Genomic DNA, 19,644 nt, shown 5'->3' on the forward strand with positions numbered 1-19,644 from the left:
CCGGCCTCATGAATCTTCCCTCTTGCGGGTAAAATACTACTATACCACAGAATGTGTATCAGGCTTATAATCATGCCTATAATTATTTGAATGTAATTGAAAGCTTTTCCTAAACGCAGCTCAGTAAGTATTTATCGGAGGGATTTGAGCGCTGTCGACCGCTGCTGTACTCGTACGAAGCAGCTATATTATATCTCCCGGTGTTAACATATGTCCAATGCTGCTTCCTTTATACGTATGCAGCTACGCGATATACACACCCCACATCCGCCGGACATGTCCAATGTTTTTCGAATCCAAGTTTGGTTTATTTTTGGTAGTTGACTGATTTGTTTATGAAATTATACTGTTGCCATCACAGTCCGTTGATGTACCGGTAAACCGGTGTGCAGTATATATAAAAGACGCCCCAAAATGGGCAAAACTAAACGGAAATGGTTGCATTGCATATCCGCATATATTATATTCATCGGGATTATGGACTCAAGTGTACAGCATCTTCGTTAATTATATGGACAATCTCATATTTGGTATATCCCCAGCACAAGCAGTTGTGTATATTTGCTCGCCGTATATCAAGTGGATTTATTAAAATAGAGTAGACCAATTTGCCGCTATCGCTAACCGGTACACTTGAAGGTAAGTGATTGTGAAGGTTTAATTGGTTGGATTAAAAGCATTTTGAGGAGGTAACTGGTGCGCGTGTCACGTTTTACAGTAACAATATATTTCTCTTTATATGTGCAATATTTTCATAGATTGGCAGCGGTGTCCTATCATTCAAGACCTACAACAATGATATGGTCACGTGGCCGCTTCAGCCTGTCCCGAAGTTCTCATTTGCTCAGTATCCTTTTCTTCCTGATTAGCCTTCAAATACATCGCTCAGCCGAACAGTGGACAAATTCGGAAATATCGGGTAACAATTAGTGACTATCATCCTGATCATAAAAAATCGAATGATTTGTCGATTGTTGAACATGGATTAATGTATCCTCGTAAATTCTTGCAGTGTGGTTATTAAAATGCAAAAACTGGAAATAATTGATTTTCGAATTTAGGAACGTCGGCTGTAAAAATTTTGAATCAGTTTAATAGGATCATTTTTATCCACTTAATTGTTTTTTTTTTTAATTTTCTACAAAATGAAACTTGTGAAAAAACAAGACAGCACTCTTCTCATCGATTGTAAGGAAACGAATGCTGATTGTGAAGGACTGAACCTAGCATGTCAACAATTTAAAGCCGAGGATAAGAAAATGTTAGAATTTCGCAGCTAATTAGCATCCCTCATGATTTGGCCACTTGATTTGATCAAATAAGCCAATTTTCCGGTGAAACGTGATGCGGCACTGGCACTTTTATATACATCACATACATCTATCGCTTCATTCCTTTCCTTATTCAGGATTAATGAAAGAGCAGTGACATTTGAGATTCTTCCACATCCTGCGCAGTTATGCCGTATGCATTACAAACAGTTTAAATTTTTAATGCTTCGTCCAAGTCATGCGGAAAATAATGTACATACAGGCTGTATACCAAGGAATAAATTTCCATTGGTTCTACACTATGACGAATTTCGTATGCCACCTTAAAAGACACATAGCGATTATGATAGTTATTTGCATAACTTGCATTAATTGCCAAACTTCCCTACGAAATTTGGTTTTATTTCCAGTAGCATTTAATAGTTTTTTTGTTCAAGTAGGCCGCGACTTTCCAAATATTTTTCTGTTAAAATTTGCGTACAATGTTTGCGTTTAATTGCAAAATTAGTTTTCTTACCGGGAATACTGTTACTGTATTATAACAAACAAGAAATCATGTGCTATATTGATAATAAATTTTTTTTCTTGAATTTACGAACCAGGTTTACGCCATTTTCAACACGCTCAAAGTATTCTTAAAGTGCCTGTTAAATCGTATATCAACAGCATCACTTAAAACCGGCTTTCACAGCCTGTCACAGGAATGTCCAGTTGCATTTTTTTCAATTTATTCGCTCAGTGTTGTACGTGGATGACACATAGTTTTGGACGGGACTATGCTGTCGTAAAAACCATGTGGTGGATTCCCTTGACAGTATTTTTGTTAACTATGAACACTCTTCGGCAACTTGATTGATTTATTCCTACTAATAATTGTTAATCGATAAGCGGGTTCCACGCTAGCATATTCAGGCCTGTTCTTCTCTACAGCGCACAAAATGCCGCTCTCACCTGAGCGCCAGGATAAATTTTAATCTTTTCCGGTGACAACTATCCTTACAAATTCCTTAACACCTCCATCAAATCAGTGCCGCGAATATTTTTGCTTACAATATCTATGTCAAAATTCACGATTTTGATTTTACCGGCATCCTTTCGTTTTTCGGGGATTATACGCGCAGGTGACAGGCATCCCGAGATCAATAAGGTCAAACCAACGTTATTGGCTTCATACAGTATGCATGAACGCATCCGACAAAGGCCGGCAAAAAGAAGTATTGATGTTTTCTTCTCCTCTCACCATATATATGCCGGATCAATAACTTATAGATGCTGCAATAGATTATTCCTCATATACGTATATGTTGAAACACCGGAACACAGAGTGGAGCTGGACTTGTGTACATTCTGGCTTATATAATTAGTGGGGAGAGTCGCGGGAGCCGGCGTATAGTAGAGTCTGAGGATTTCTTTAAAGAACTACAGTACGGCACCTGATTGAAAAAGGCCCCCTGATTGTAATCTGACAATAATTTGGCCGCTAAATGAAGCTGAGCGCCATTAAAGGGCCAATGCGTTTTTTAATGGGTGAAGACTGAATAACATTATCAGGAAGCTCAATTCCTTGTACTGGGAATTTTTTTTTGTAACCAATGTTATTTTGCAAACGTTTACAATAGGTAAAACTGAAACATAATGCTGAAGTAGTTTATAAAACACAAAAGTTGATCTAATCATTTATGGTCTTTGCTATATACAAAGTTTACATATTCATATTATCGCACGTATATTTTTCCGTAAAAATCAGTAAAGGTGCAAAGACAACTTTGACCAAAATCGAAGTTGAATCTACGAATGTATTTTCCATTATGGTAGAGTTTAATGAAAGCAGTGAGAGATTTGTAGATAAATGTTTAGTTTCCATGCATGTTGGCAGCCGGCATAGTGATATACGTATTTATATTACCTAATCCGTCATTTTTCGTTAAGCGTAAGTTTTTCACTACAACTTGACCGCTTTATTTTTCTTTGCGCTTCTAATGAGTTTTTGATGGCGTAAAAGCACATAAATACTTGCTACATATGCACCATGCTGACATGTGGATTACACGTCGGTGGCTGGGTGATCTGATCTCATAATCTGTCGCCGGGAGGTGCATTGATGCCGGAGTATTCGCTCTAAAACCGGAACAATAGTTAGGCTGAAAAGAGAATATTATAATTTGTCGTTATTTAAATCTATACCATTTAAGTGTACGGCACGTGGCACGCAGACTTCCCATTAGGGTCACTTGGCATAATAGACGTTTACTGAATGAGAATACATGGTCAATGGAAAACGTCGGACGAGTAGTGTTTGATAAATATGCAGCAATCCCCTTTAATTATATGTGCGGGTAAATACCTATTACAAATTTCATCAGACATAATATTGTATGTATAACATAGCGGAAATTTTACAACACTTTTCCCTTACTAAAACTGCTTTTTAAATCCTACAGCGAGAATTTCACGCACAGGTAATTGTTTTGCATAAAAGATATAGCAGAAACCTGCACTTTGAATTACAACTTATAATACGCAGTAAAATGTTATTAATTGAGTCGTTTATTCTAGAAATTTTATTTTATTTACCATAAAAAAAACACATCAGTGTTCAAAACATTCGATTGGCTACTATCGCAACAAAATGCCTAATAAACTTCCTGTGTAAAAGTAATCAATCTATTGAAAACGGCGGCGAAAACCAGATCAGCAATTACAATCATACGTATATGTACGAAGTATTGTACGATAGTAAATATTTAATATACGTATGTGCATAGCCTGAGCCATATCAGAATGAGCGAACAGCTTTTCCTACATATTCTAATTATGATGTTTTGCCACTGGAAAACGTACATTAATATTGGCGGTTTTTGATTACTCGGCTACCTAAAAGGAATTGGCCATAAAAGTATATTGGTGTTGACATTAAGGTAATGTACTTAATAGATTTAGACGATTATACATGATGAAACCATCAGTCGAGCGCAATAAATCTTATATACAATATGATTTACAATAGTGCCGCGCTCGCACACATTCGGCTAAAATCAAAAGTCGGGTCTATTTCGGGGGGAAAAGCGGGGACACACGATCTAGTAATATAGTTTATTGAAATTGTCCAAGCTACATAAAAGTCACTGACTGACCTAAGGTGAATGAGCTCCGATCGCCGTCCTGGTGTGTATAGCCGGCGTTTGTGCCCTTTTTACTGGGATTTGATAATGCAACGCCTGAATGCGCAATATAGTGTGCACCCACTGTGCATGCACCGTGCCGGGTTTATATGCAACGCACTGGTCAGTTTGGACCATTTTGTAGGCTGTGCTGGATGATTTATGATCTTGTATGGTGATGGGGTGTTGTGAAAGGTTGGTATGGGAAATAGTTATAAATTTTACTCCTTCCATCATTCCTGATAGTAATCTAGTAAGGGTAATTTATATATATGTATGCCGGCTATTATGAGTCCGCTCCCAAACTGCCACATGTGTGCGGCACTGCATACGATGAATTGTGTTAGTTGTTTTGCTTGCTTGCCCTAGTTTGGGCTGTGGCCATTTAGCAAGTTGCTACAAAAGTGTAAAATGTATCAAACTTTATTGATGCGTTAAGCATTTTTAACAGTCCACGCTTGGTAGGCACCGTGAGTTGCCGCTGCTGTGTGAATGCGGCTAATGCTTTTGGCGAAAGCTACCGCAAAATCATTATATACGGCTATACTTTTCTTTACTGCACATTTTCTTCCTGCCGCTTTTTGGGTTTACATAGTTCGATGTGCTGTAACACAACTGGTTCGGAACTGTAATCATACATAAAATGGACCATCAAATACAATAAATCCTGCACTATATATTTATTTGCTTTATCCGAACCTTGAAATTTTAGAATTAATTTTTACTAACAGTTTCAGAAATAACAACAAACGGCTTCACCTCTGTAGATCTTTTCGAACTTCCATAAGGCAATTCGGAAAGTGTCATTTTGCAGTTTTAATTTTCACTGATTCGGATAATTAACTGCCAATTTTGACGCTGCCCAGCGTGCGTTTTAAACAATGGAGGCTGTGATTTCGCCCAAAAATTTATTGCACATAAGTTAATTTTGGATGCAAGTAGAACCACACTGCGAATGTATCCTGCTGTGCTCCACTTGATGGTCGACAATGGCACCCGCTGTGGGTGGTCAACAGCGGAAAACATATGTTAACATTATCTGACAGCTTCTAACCTACTTTTGAAAATTAGCGAAAAACTGTCGGACTGGAAGCAAAAAGCTGCGCGCCAGATATACCGGTGAAAATATTCTGGCACAGTTCTGTTAAAAACGATTTGCATTGAAATAATATTTATTGGATGCGAGTTTGTGAACGATACTCATCACGGGCGGGGCCGGTGTGAAACTAAATCATCCCGGTACGCTCTTTATTTTGGCAGTCGCGCAACGGCTTTGACCTAGACTTTTTAATAGAAGGGAGTAAATATTTTGTCATTTATCTTCCATCCTCCCTGAAAAAATTTAACACATGTGTGACGTTAAATGCTCTGGCAATTGAACTCTCCGTTTACACAAATTTAAATGGGCTTAGTCACTTGTGTAATATTTTTGCAATTTTCATCAGGCATTTTATTATATTGTTGGCAACATGTTTATTTGGTTTTTACTTAGTCACATCTTACAGGAACCATCTGCGCGGTGTATTAAAGACAACCCGATAAAATGACGTGTATTCTGTATTTCTGTAATGTAACGCGCGTAGCTCTGGGCCGATTTTTACAGTGATCGGCACTTGTGGCGGATCTGTGTGAAATGTGTCTGTTTATCCATGTCCCGGTATTAATATTACTGGCACGGAGAATGTTCCCTCCGCCAAGAGAAAAGCCCCCTCTTGTGGAAATTAAACCGGCCAGTGTCCAGGGCTTTTAATATTTATATCCTCCCCAGGCGCCGCGTCGCGAAGATGCATATGTTGGGTATATATATGCGAAACCGGGAGAAGGAGCGAGTGATTTTACATATGCTTGACACAGGCCAGGGCTACTCAATTTGTTCATGCAGATTTTTCTCTGGCGCAAATCGAACCCGGCACGATACACTATAGAGTGTTGTACATGCCGAAGATGCTGCGGAGAGAGATTCTGCGTCCCGGCTTTGACTTCCTGTCCGCAAGCGCTTTAACTGCGCCAGCCGGCTTTGACATGGGACCGATTGCGCCGTGCGGCACTGGTAGCAGCCGGAAAATGTCAAGATTTCCTGGATTTTAGTATGTCGACAAAGCCGGTCTGTCTTACTCTAGATAGATATTTGTTGGTGGAAGCCCCAGCTTCTTGGCTAATCTCAGCTGTGTATAATCTTGGAAAATCTGTCCGGCTACATGCTGGGAACACAATACTGGATTTCGTTATCATAATTAAACTATACACGATATAAGTGCATATTATTAAAATGAAGCACATACTCTGTAGGGCAATGCGTTGCGCTTCGTAATTTTGCAGTTAATGCCGAGCAGGATTCAGATAAATATGAAATAAACTGGATAAATCACGGCGACGCTCTATGACATTTTATGTTTTTGAAAAAAATTGTTTATGTTGTAAAATGTTTGGATCATTGAATGTATTGTGTAAGAATATTGTCCGTCTGGCGAAAAGCGAAATCGATATAACCATGTTAAACCAACACTTTGAAAGTCTTTTGACCTGACGCGCGCTTCGATTTGCGCTGTGGCCCCAGTGTGTGCGCTGGTTGTGTTGGTTAATTTGCCTAGTGGATTATGCTTTATGGAGCACGAGAAGTGCATTTAATCGACAGGCAAAAATGCCGTATATAATGATAAAAATACAGATTGGGAAAGGATTTTATTTGGCAAGAAACGCCGCTCCTCCGTAATAATGCCACACTGTATTTCCGTGAATTGGGCGAGCGCGCGTTTATTATTGCGGCTTTGTTGCTTTAGTTCGGCGACGGCGGTCATTTGAATCTGGAGTGGCTGTGCTGAGCGTACGTACACATTACACAACGGCACACGCGCCGGAACTACACACTGCGTCCGCAATGGCGGCAAATTTGCAATAAGGGAAGGTCATTCTGCATCAGTGGTTATCGGAGCAGTATCGCCTTAATGAAATGCCAAAGATATTTTCTGGTATTTCATGAATCAATCTAATAAAATGCCAATGAACCGTGGTTGCACTTTTTCTTGGCCTATAAACAAGGCTAAACATAAGTGAAATTCTCGATCAGTACCCGTAGAGGACTAGGAACACACTTTACTACACACTGCATCATCCATTTGGTCAACAGTTAAAATTTTGTTAATATCCAATTAGAGAAAACTATCCACATTTGTGCTGCTTAAAATTACAGTCTGTATTAGATGATTAAACTAATGCATAACTTTTGAAATGGTTGTTATTACATTTAAAACACCTGAACACAATTTAAATATTGAATACTTTCTGCTAAAAATGTTACTTACAAATACAGATTTATCTATTTGAAAGGTCGCAGATTTAGATTACAATAAACATTTTTTAACGTTTTATAAATGTAACCATTATACAGAACTATAATAATAAAATTAATTTTTCGATTAAATTTTGATAAAATACTTTTGCGACATTTTTGAGATTTGTGTAAACTGAAAAGTCAAGATAGAAACGACGATGCTGATTAAGCGAGTCAGATCATTGGAGTTGTTCGGGTGCAGCCTGTGTCAACTGCGGCAAACGAATGGGCTTTCGAAAATGTTGCCGGCACCCGGGCGCATATGGAATCCGCCCAGTATGCTCGTTCAAAAAATGAAGGCATCCTCTCTATTTACTTTATTTACCAAATCGTGTCCATTCTGCAGCCGAACGACCCTTCAACTTGTGTATATGCTCTGATACGATTTCCGCATGTTCTTTGAGAGATAGTCCAGAGAATGAACGGGCCTTTCAATTGTCAGTTGAAGGCTAAACGTTGCACCGGAAATTCCTCATTATTCCTTATATGGCAGACGGCTGCGCAAGGGAAAACTGTGTGTGTTGTATGCGCTCGCCCGGGTTGTAGAGAGTAAATCTCAACAAGAAAACTCCAAGTCAAGATGGGGAGTCCTTTCTTTTGCCGTCCACTTGAAGCGTAAAATTTCCTATCACATTTTGTGAGAGGAATCGGAAAGACATTTTATTCAGTCCCATTTACGAGCCGTGTACACTCGTTGCTGGGGCTGTCCGTTCTTTTGACTATCCGGAAATTTTTTTCATTTTGTCAGAGTAATTAATTTTATGGGAAATAAAAATCCTAACATTATACAAAAATATGGGAAAATAGCTTTTTCTCTGAAAAATCAAACGAAGCTAATACTCATCGCGAAGTTTGTTTACAAGTGTTTTTTCCTTAAACGAGTTGTGTAGTCGGCAAAAAAAATCGTTTACACAAGTAAATGCTTGTTGAGAAACTGTTAGGATTTTTCTAACACCTCTGTGCAAAGTGAATTGAATAACGAACGCACTTGTCAGTTAACAAGATCATTAAATACAATTTTAACACTTCGTTCGCCTTCAAATGTCAGACGTTAAGTTAGCACAATACTTCCGTTGTTGGCCCAACACATATGCGTCCGCATCCTGACTGTGATGCTTGTTGATGTGCATCATATCGGTATTCGCAGATGTGGAAATAATAATAACAGCCTGCATTTAACAAAAAGTCCCTTTTCGTAAAAGCCATATTTTTCAGCTTTAGCTAATAAAATTCTTTGCCACATTTTAATAATAGCAGCAAAATGCATCAATTAAATAACCGCAAAAAAATAAAAGAAGAAGTAAGTACTCTGTAAGTGAATTTTTAAATCTAAACACTGAGTTAAAGTATTCACTAACCAGAAAGACATACATTACCGTTATCTAATGCGAAAGTTACGGTGGATTATCGCTAATTACCATTTTCCCCCTCTACATATCTATATTTAGCTCGGCGGGAAAATTATGGATGGTAAAAATGGGGCCGTTCATTGAACTTCGCCAGCAATTCTGGCGTTGGAAATGGATTTATCCGCGGTGACTTAATCAATCCCACTAATGTCGCCATATATATTGCAACTATAGGGCTAGATTTTCCTCAAGGCATTTGCAGATGAAATTTAAGACAGTCGCAAAAAACTCGTTATGTTTTGAGCTAATTCAATTTGCTGAGGATTTTCAAACTCAATCTGTCAATCACACTTTTTAATACACTGACAAGCAGAGCGGGATATTTTTTCCTTCGCAAAATCTCACAACTTTTGAAAAACGTAGGATCCTACCAGATTCCTACCAGTATCGCCATAAATATTTTAAGCTCGCAATATTTATAGTTTTAACTTAGATAGTTTTAAGTAACTTTTAAATATGGTAATGATTTAAAATTATAAAATAACTACTCTGCAGTAACATTGCTTAGAATTTGTTATGCACAAAGGAAATCAGTAACGTTTAACTAACAGAATCTACTAATTTTATAGCCTCCTTCTACGGCGACAGTCACTTATGGCTTTCACTACAAGACGCGTCCAGCGCCACGGATTTGACGGTCAACTTCCGTACACATCAGCGGGATGCGATTATTTTTCTAGCAGCCGGCGAAACGGATTACTGCCTAGTGGAACTGCGCAATGGGCGATTACGTGTCCGGGTGAATTTGGGATCGGGTGAATCGGTCCTGCAGTCACCACGCGGACTCCGACTGGACGATTACGTCTGGCACACTGCACAATTATCGCGTCGGAATGCACAGGCCACACTAACTGTCGATCGACAGTATGTCTCACACCTCATTATTCCCGGGGTTTTCTATCAGCTCAACATCATTTATGGTACGGACATTCCAGTGTGTGCCGCGCGGCACGATATGCATTGCGCGCGCGCGGCCAACTGTGTAAATATGTTTGTCGGGTATTTTTCACCATATCGCCAGCGCGTCATCCATATTTTTGCCCGGGCCTGGCATCTCGCGTATGTAGTCGTCGTTCCGGTAGCCTTTAGCCTTTTACGCGAGAAACTATCTCATTCATGCATACAAGAGAAGGCGCACGCGGGTGATGGGTTGTTCACGTTATGCAATTTCCGCTTCCCCTCTCTTCGCACAAAAAGATTGGCGGAAAAAATGAAAATGGGTCACTATTATGAGTTTTCGGTATCTTCATGAAAGTCACAGAAAAAAATCAAATTTATAAACAATAAAATCGACAAGAAACCGATTCCAGTTGATAAGTACAATATCAAATATTCTGGTGGTGTGCGTGTGGAGATGCGCCGTTCCCATAATAAGCCGACCGTGGGAACTTGCTAATAAATCAAATTTTCGCCGGTATAACTGTTTTTCTTCGGTCGGTGAAACGTGTTTGAACAAGACGTACTAAATTTTTTCCCTTTTGCAGGAGTGTATCTGGGTGGATTGGGACAGTTTCGTGATCTGTTCTTAGGTCATTTTGTTCAATTTCGCGGTTGTCTGAAAAATGTCAAGTTCAATACAATCGAAGCCAATCGTGTCAGAAACTGGGACATTCTTCGTACGGCATTTCTAAATCAGAGTAATCCAGCTGACTGCGTACTACAGCACATCCGCTGGGACTGCGATGACGAGTTTAGCGCCAAAAATCACGACCCGATCAGTTTTATAAGCCAGGATAATTTCGTCACATTTCCGACACTACCAATTCGGCAAAATGGTCAGTGACAATAATTGCTCTGCCTTTTTACTCACAGAATACATGGACTGAATTAACCTAAATTCCCCCGTATGAAATACATTTAATAGGCAGCGTGCAGTTGGATGTGAAGACCATTGCCACGGAAGCCGTCCTGCTATATAACGGCGGTTCGCCATCACAACCGGATTTTTTGGCGCTTGACATCTATCAGGGCCGCGTCCGTCTGCAAGTGGAAAAAGGGAATGGGCCGGTATTACTGGAATCAGAGCAGAAAATTAGTGATGGACACTGGCACAATATCTCCTGTCAGCTGACAACCGCGCATGCCGCTCTCAGTGTCGACGGGAAGACGGTGACCTTTTCGCCGCGTTCCTCCATGAAGCGGTATCTGGATCTGGATGGCAGTTTGTTTGTGGGCGGTGTAGACGAAACGCGGAGGCAGCGGTTAAGGCAACAAGGTACCAAATAAGCACAGAAACTTTATAAAAAAAGCTATGCACTATACATGTGAATTTTACAAAATTATATGGTTTTTATTTTTTATAATTTGTATTTTTTCCTAGTGCTGTGTCGTCTGTTTTTATGTCGGGGAAAGTAGTTTTGTTTTTTTTATTTTGTCAGTAAGGAAAAAGTAATTTCTGGATTGAACAAGTTTTCCGACACTTCCTTTTTTTGGAATTATAATTTTAAAGATTTTTAAATAATTTACAAATGTACAAGTACTGTTATATAAAATCAATATATTGCATAATGCGCTTTATTTGTCAAGGTCTGTATGATCGATCATTTCTGGGATGCATCAAAGATCTGCGCATTAACGATGTGGATATGGGATTTGAAAAAATGCTGGTGTCCAACGGCATTGAGCCGCAGTGTGTCTGGGATTATCCGTGTTCCCGGCAGCCGTGCATCGCCACCGCACAATGCTATCAGATTGGACTGGACAGTTTCCGCTGTGACTGTCAGGAAGCCAAGTGTGAGAAAGATCAGGAGGATTTGATTGATTGGACGCAGGTTGTCCGTATACGCAATTTTACCGTCAAGGAAGCCAGTCATCACATAATTAATCAGGAGAATATTCGGGTGATCTGGAATTATCAAGGCGAGAGTATCCGCGACGGGCAGATTGTCTTTCAGGTTCAGCGGCCACCGCGCTACGGTAGATTACAAGTTAATCTCACGCCACGCATCAGTGAGAATACGTTTACGTATCTGGATGTACTGTCGGATCGGGTGTGGTATGTACATGATGGGAGTGAACGGCCGGTAGATCAGTTTGAACTGACCATCAACATTCCCACCACCATGGGGAATTTGTCCAGGAGTCTGGCGCTATCAGTGGAAATTGTCCCGGAAAACGATCCGCCCAAGATCATTTTTCCCAATGGACCGCAAATCGAAATTGTACCAGGTGGGAATTTTTGACGCCTGAATACTGTAACAGTATCGGTACTTATCGTTAGTGCAATTTGTATTGCATAATTTTACGTGTGTTAGCCTTTCGACGATGCAACGCAAGTGGAAGTTCAAATTACTGAATTATATCCAATGATTGCAAAATTAATTTTTTGGTTTTTATTATATATGCACAGGTATATCTGGTATTTCATGATTATAAAACGCGGTTCGACTCCGCAGAGGCTTAATACTGCAATGGAATAATGGAATCTTTTAAACTTTATATTATTTTGTTACCTTAAAAGTATCGATGGGCGATATTAAATTACTTTACTAATAAATTAATTTTCGAAAGCAATAATACTAATAATAATATCAGTCATACAATACATTGCTGTAAAAATTATTTATGATCAACTGTTCTTTTTTTAATTATAGGCACCGCTCGGACGCTCAGTGCGGATATAATGCGTGCCGTTGATCCAGATTCAAATGCCGGAGCACTAATGTTTACTCTGCTGGTGCCACTGAAGGTACAGATTTAGGACTTACAGAACTAGATAATCTGTTGATAATGGAAAAAATTTTAAAATGAACAAAAAAAGTTTTGCTCAAGTGCACTACTTGCCCTTGACGATCCTGCGTTTTTCCGTAGAAACATTGGTTATACAAAATTCTGTACGGTTGAGAATCGAGAAAGCCGAGAGGAATTTTCTTAATCGATGAAGTTGTAACGTGATCTGCACAGGAATTTATATGCAAAGCGGTGCTAAGGCGAGGCATTTCCGGTGTTTTTTTCGCAACCGATAGTATTTGACTTTAGCAATAAAACGATTCTTTCTCCAAAGAAACGTGATATGTTAATATTCAACAGCGGTTCTTATGAGTTGGAAAAAGGCCTCTCAAGTACTCTTGAAAAGCGGCATGATTATGAGATTTGCAATGTATGCACAGTCATCCATTTAGGATAAATCGTTATTCGATATGCCATCAGGATTGCGCACGCACTGCCAGCGATGGGATGGTGCGATAAAAAATCCACCATAAACATTAAATAATTTATCGATTTTTCTCTTTAAGTCATTTAAACATGCTCGTAGTAAACAAGTTGATAGCATTTGCTGTATCGCAAAGATAAGAACGTCAGCTGTCAATTACTGCTTCCAGCAATTTGCTAATGATGTTTTTCTCTTTTCTCCTTCACGCCAAAATAAAAATTAGAAATTATATTAAAAATTTTAAATTACTGAATTTTTGAAAACTCGGCAAATAGAAAGGTTTTGCATTGACTTAATATTCCGTTCGTTGCGTATTGCCATTTTTTTTGGGAGAATTACAAAAATAAATGTTTATAAACTTATAAAATAAATTTGCAACACGCTTTAAGCGCAATAAAAATTGTTCTACGGAATATTTTATAGAGATATTTTGGTTCCCAGGTTTCGCAAATCCGGTCAACACAGAACGACGGCCAGTCGATAATGTTATCATCCCCGTCCAACACCGCCAGCCTGTCGAACACATTAACATGGCAACAATCCTTATTAGTTAAACAGTTTACCCAAGCGGACATTGATGCCGGCCTGGTGGAAATCTATTTCAACGGATCACTGACAGATCAGGATCAAGCTGTCTTCTCCATAAGCGACGGCCAGAATAGCGGCAAAGAAAAGGGCACCATGTCCATTATTCCCTTGAAGCTGAATATTCAGCCAGTGGCCAATAAAAGTCTTAATGTGCCTAATAATTCCTCATCACTGATTACACAGAACACCCTATCCTATGCCACGAACGCCATTCATCAGAATCTCACCATCCTGTACACCATCATCAGTCATCCGCATTTCGGCCGGCTGGAGCATCTGTACAACAACAGCCAGTGGTTGCCGTGTCAGCAATTTACCCAAGATGACGTCAATACACTGGCTGTCCGCTATGTCCATCTGCACGACTGGCCCAGTCGCGATGCCTTTAAAGTCCGGCTCAGTGTTCTGCCGGTCAGCGGGCAGCCGGTCCCGCTGCCGGCCAAAGACCACCTGCACACCGTCCACATCCGCTTCCTGGAGAATCAGCTCAAAACCGTTCACATGGACCCGCTTGTCTTTCACACCCCCCACGTGATCATCTCCAGTATGTCCCTGCTGCACGAACAGGAACCCATGCCGTTGAGTGCCGAGGAGATCGTTTACACGCTGACGACCGTCCCGCGCCATGGCGCCCTGCAGCGGGGCGGCGGTCGCTTGAAACTCCACGGACAGTTCACGCAGGCCGACGTGAATGCCGGTTTAATCGTCTATTCCCTGGTTACATCGCAGAATCTCGACCTGCCCACCCGTGATTACTTTCTCGTTAATGTCAGCGCTGCCCGACTGCGGCAGGGCATCGCCCAGCGCCGTCTCCTGCTCAAATACGACCCGGTGCGCTCGGCCTGGGTACTGCGCGACCAGATTGCGCTGGTAAAAGAAGGCGGTAACGTGGCCATTAGTGATGAAGTGATTAACTTACAGTATGGCGGAATCAACCAGTCCTGCTCGTTTGGGATGGCCAGTTATCCCGTCCACGGGATTCTGCAGACCCGGGATAAGCAGAACGTTTCGGAGTTTTTTACCCAAGATGTACGGGAACGCGGGATTTTTTACACGCACGATGGAACGGAAAGCGAGCATGACGCGATGGATGTCATTGCCAGCTGTAACGGGCGCCAGCAGAAGTTGACCTTTCCCATTCTGATCAACATCAGTTTGATTAATAACCACCGGCCCGCCATCATCCGGATGGGGCCGATTTTTTTAATTCAAAACTCTACTCGTCTACTGACAAACGATGACATGGCCGTGACGGATCGCGATGGCAATTCACCGTACAGCAGTCTACAAATTGCCCATCGTGGTCTGGATAATGCGGATTTATACCATATATCCGATCGCACTACACCCATATTTCAGTGCATCCAGAATGACATCGCTCAAGGCCATGTACTGATTAAACATCGCGGTCCTTTGCAAGCCGTCTCCACCGTGTACATTTCCGACGGCGAACTCTTCACCACGGAACAACTGGACATTCAGGCTGAGCCGCTGCAGCTGCAGGCCAAAGATGTACACATGGCCCCATTACATCCGTTGACCTCGTTGCAGGAATTCAATATCCTGGACTTTAATTTCCAGACCAATGCCGATCAGCAGTGGAATCCGCTGGTAATCACCATCAGTAAGGGACCGAAATTCGGCACGGCCAGCGTGAGAAATCACTCGTCCGTGGTGTATCGGCGTAAGGACACCATGGCGGAGATGGTGATAATCGATTCCTTCCTGGTACAATTCGCTCTCAACGGTTTCACCACGCAGACCAACGTTTCCCTGGTTCCGGCCCGCTCAATTTCCTTAGCACAATCTGAGCCGATTCTGGTGAAGGAGAATGGCGCGGTGGTCATTACCACGGCAGTGTTGAATGCTACGCATCCGATTTGGCCCAGTTCGAAGATCGTGTATACACTGCAGAATGCGCCGTCCTTCGGCTCGCTCGGTCTGGGACCGGCCGCTACAGCCGAAAGCGCCACACAAGAAGATATCAATCTCGGTAAAAACGCCTGTTAAAACTGCAGAAAAATGTTGTTTTAAAATATTTTAAAAATCTGAGACACTTTATTTTATCAAAAATTAATTTTTTGTAGGCATTATGTTTCGAATTGCGATTTTTAATAGTGCATTTAAAAACAGTTTGTTTCGTATATTCGTTTTTCAGGCTAAAATAAAGAAAACGATTTTCAGGTCAGTGAAGAAGAAAGGCTCTTTTATCGGCAATTTATGTAGATTACATAAAATAAAAATATCTTTAATTTTTAAATTTAGAAATTGAAGTTCTTGAATTAAAAGGAAAACTGTACTTAGCGTAGAAACTATTTTGTGCAGTAAAACAGTTACGTTTTTTTGTATTTTTAGGTAAATTAAAATACATCAACCGGCTGGACTCCATCACGTATCGCGACAGCTTCGTCCTGAAAGTGGAAGCCCCGTTCGCGACGGAAGCACTCAGTGCGACGGTGTCGGTTTACATCGTGCCGGAAGTCTTACGGCTGACGTATCAAAAACCGTTTAAAGTCGTCGAAGGCGGCCATGCCCGGCTCAAATTATCCAGTCTGTTGAAAGGCATCCCCAATGCCGAATCACTGCCGCTGCGGCTGCACATGAAGGATAAACCCGGTCACGGGAAGGCGTTTGTCGATAAGGACGGCGATCTGATCTACACGCATGACGGCTCCGAATCCACCACGGACGTCTTCACCATCTTCGTCAATGTGGACCGGCTGGGCATCAGCACCACGGAGGAGATCCGTCTGGACATTGTCCCCATCAACGATCATCCGCCGCAAATAGTCATCAAGAATCCACTGGATGTCTGGTTGGGCCAGGCCGGCACCCTCACCCTGGACAACGTGGATGTTGTCGATGAGGACAGCGATGCCAATGCGTCGTCGGTGCAGTACTACGTCAACAGTTCCGACGCCAATGTTCTGGTGGACAATCAGAAGGTCCCGGTGTTTACTATGGCGCAGTTGCTACAGAATCGGGTGCGCTTCGCCCCGGCCAGTGGTCTGAATCCCAACCATATTAATCTGTATGCGACCGACGGTAAATTGGTGTCGGAAGTCAACAGCCTCCCGGTGCGGGTGCTGGATGTTAAGTTGAATGTGGTGCGCAATGAGAGTATCGAGGTGGGCCGCAATGCGTCGTTGATTATCACGGCGGATGAACTGGATATCTCGGCCAAGAAGATCTCCATAGCGGATAATCAGGAGTTGGGAGTGGTGCCCTTTAAAGCGCACGATCTGATATTTAATATCACCGCCGAACCGAAACTGGGTTTTATTGGGTATTTTCAAAATCAGGACGGAACCGGGACGCTGGTGAAAACCAAGAGCTTTAGTCAGAAGGATCTGCAGGAGGGTCGTATTGGCTACATGCAGTCGGTGCCCATAACGAACAACCAGATGGTGGATTCCTTCCATTTTGATGCGTCGCTGAAGAATCCACAGGAACGAAAGCTGCGGGATCTCACTTTTTTCATCAACATCAAGTCATCAGATTCATCCATAAGATCGTAAGTTGTATGGGTTTTATTCGAGCTGAAACTCTCACATTTCTATGTGAAAGGTCACATTTGGCCTTCCGTATAAAATCCATAGTTCTCCCCGTATTTGTAACTAGCAAGCTTTGATTAAGTACATAATTTTTTAATTGATTGAAATTTTAATAAACATTGGCAAAGCAATAATTACAAAGCTATGCGAAAGGTCACGGATCAACTGGTTCAATTGCTGCTTTTACAGTTATCCACTCTTGGTTCCATTTGGCCGTTCCGTGCTGGTTAAACGCTTACACTTGGATGCCACTCGTTTTCTACCACGCGGTGAATGGAAGAAAATCCGCTTCGCCTTGGTCACCGCGCCGAAACTTGGCGCGTTCTTCGTGGACACCACACAGCTAAAAACCGGCGGCAGTTTCTCACAGACCGACGTTAACAAACACCGTCTATCTTACCAACATCACGGCTACGAATCACAAGTGTCCATGGAAGAGGTCACCCTCCGACTGACCATTCCCGACCGGAAACCGATGACCGTCACACTGAATGTCACCATACTGGAATCGGACACGCATCTGAAGGTGCATGTCAAAGAAACGGATGTTGTCTCCGGTGAAAATGTTACCATTTCCACGGAAGTCTTGAAGACCAACATGGATAAGAATCCCAATAAGGTCGTGCGGTACCGGTTGTTTAAAGAGGTCACGGGTGGGGTGTTTCGGGTGCGGGGCAGCGTGACAAAAGAGTTCACACAGCGCGATGTAATGCAAAATGTCGTGGAGTTCTGTCATGACGGTGTCGATGACGCCAAGACCATCCCGGTGCAACTGGAGGTCATGCCGATCGATGAAGCCGCCATGTCGGAACTGGTGCAGTTCAACATCCACGTACACCGGTTCTTTTTTAAACTGTACCATCACAGCAACATGACCCTGACCCAGGGTAACTTCACCATTCCCGTCAACAACACCTTCATCTCCGTGGCGTCCAATGTGAACAATACCCGTATTGTCTACCACATTATCCGGCAGCCCGAGCACGGTCGGCTGCGTTTTGTGGACAACCATCATGCCGATAGTCTGACGAAGTTCACCCAACAAGACGTAGAGAAACAGCGCATCTTGTACGAGCATCGCGATCTGGATCAGTCGGAGGATTATTTTACACTGGATATTTTTCTAACCAACCGACAGGAGCGCGTGTCACTGCGCAACATCACCATCCACCTGACGGTGGTGCCGCTGTTGAAACTGGAGACGCCGGTGGTGCCGGTCGGGCATTCCATTCCGATCGGCCTGCATTTATTAGATGCCGGTGCGCTGAAACTGCGTGCCACACCCTATGAACCGCATTTCTTAGTAACCCGACCCCCGGCCCTGGGCACCCTCCTCTGGGCGTCACCCGACATCATCACGGTAACGAATTTCACCCAGACCGATCTGGTGGAGAAGAAGATTGTGTACAAAGCCCCGCCGGATATTGATCGCGGGGGGCAACCGGACACCACCAGCGTGCAGGATTCCTTCGCGTTCCTGTTGACCTCCGCGCCCGACATCCAGCCCGTCCATGTCCTGTTCCCCATCCGAATCCGGGTGCTGCATCAGCAGCTGACCAAGATCGTCACCAACGATCACGTTTTCATTGCCCTGGTGGTGACCGCCATCATCTCGGTGGCGGTGATCTTCTTTATCGGTCTATGCTGGTGGATGCGGCGGCAGCGGGAGAAACGCAAGCGCTCCGTCTCGCAGCATGCTCACTTATCGCCGCTCTTTCATCCCAAGGGGCGCACCGGTGATTCACCGGATGAAGCGCTGGTCGAGGCGCCCGCCACAGTTCCTAGTTGTAAAGTGATTCCCCTGCGCAAGCCGGGTAAGAATTTCCGCAGCCCGGAAACGGAGCTGCATCCCCTGGAGGCCTTCCGGGAGGATCTGTACGGCAGTGTTAACGGGAATGGATGTGTGTCGCGGAGTGAAACCACACCGGTTCTCAGTAAAAATCAGTACTGGGTGTAAAAATTTGTAACCTTTTTTTGTTGTTACCGACCAAAAACCGTGTTACACAAAAATAAAATTTGTGACCTTTAACCGGTTTTTCCGACCGGTCACTCCAGATACTAAATCCACGTGATCCTACTGTCGCAGTCTGCATTTTTGTCAATGGAAATTGTAAAAATTCTATTTATAAAAATGGTTATTCCAGATGTTATTGTTTCTTTGTATGTATTATGGTGTA

General features: G+C 42.4%; 1 protein-coding gene across 1 annotated transcript; it reads left to right on the forward strand.

Moving 5' to 3' along the window:
- Positions 1-2: 2 nt before the first annotated feature.
- On the forward strand, positions 3-19,619 carry LOC129593929 (chondroitin sulfate proteoglycan 4-like). The gene is made up of 10 exons (XM_055490443.1): positions 3-639; positions 759-919; positions 9,742-10,092; positions 10,657-10,947; positions 11,037-11,387; positions 11,699-12,340; positions 12,766-12,860; positions 13,767-15,906; positions 16,269-17,427; positions 17,657-19,619. The coding sequence occupies exons 2-10, from the start codon at positions 796-798 to the stop codon at positions 19,422-19,424; spliced, it is 6,921 nt and encodes a 2,306-aa protein (XP_055346418.1). The 5' UTR covers positions 3-639; positions 759-795; the 3' UTR covers positions 19,425-19,619.
- Positions 19,620-19,644: the final 25 nt, after the last annotated feature.

Source organism: Paramacrobiotus metropolitanus, unplaced genomic scaffold, assembly GCF_019649055.1.
Source record: "Paramacrobiotus metropolitanus isolate TYO unplaced genomic scaffold, Prichtersi_v1.0 Parri_scaffold0000064, whole genome shotgun sequence".
In the NCBI taxonomy this organism is placed as follows: Eukaryota; Metazoa; Tardigrada; class Eutardigrada; order Parachela; family Macrobiotidae; genus Paramacrobiotus; species Paramacrobiotus metropolitanus.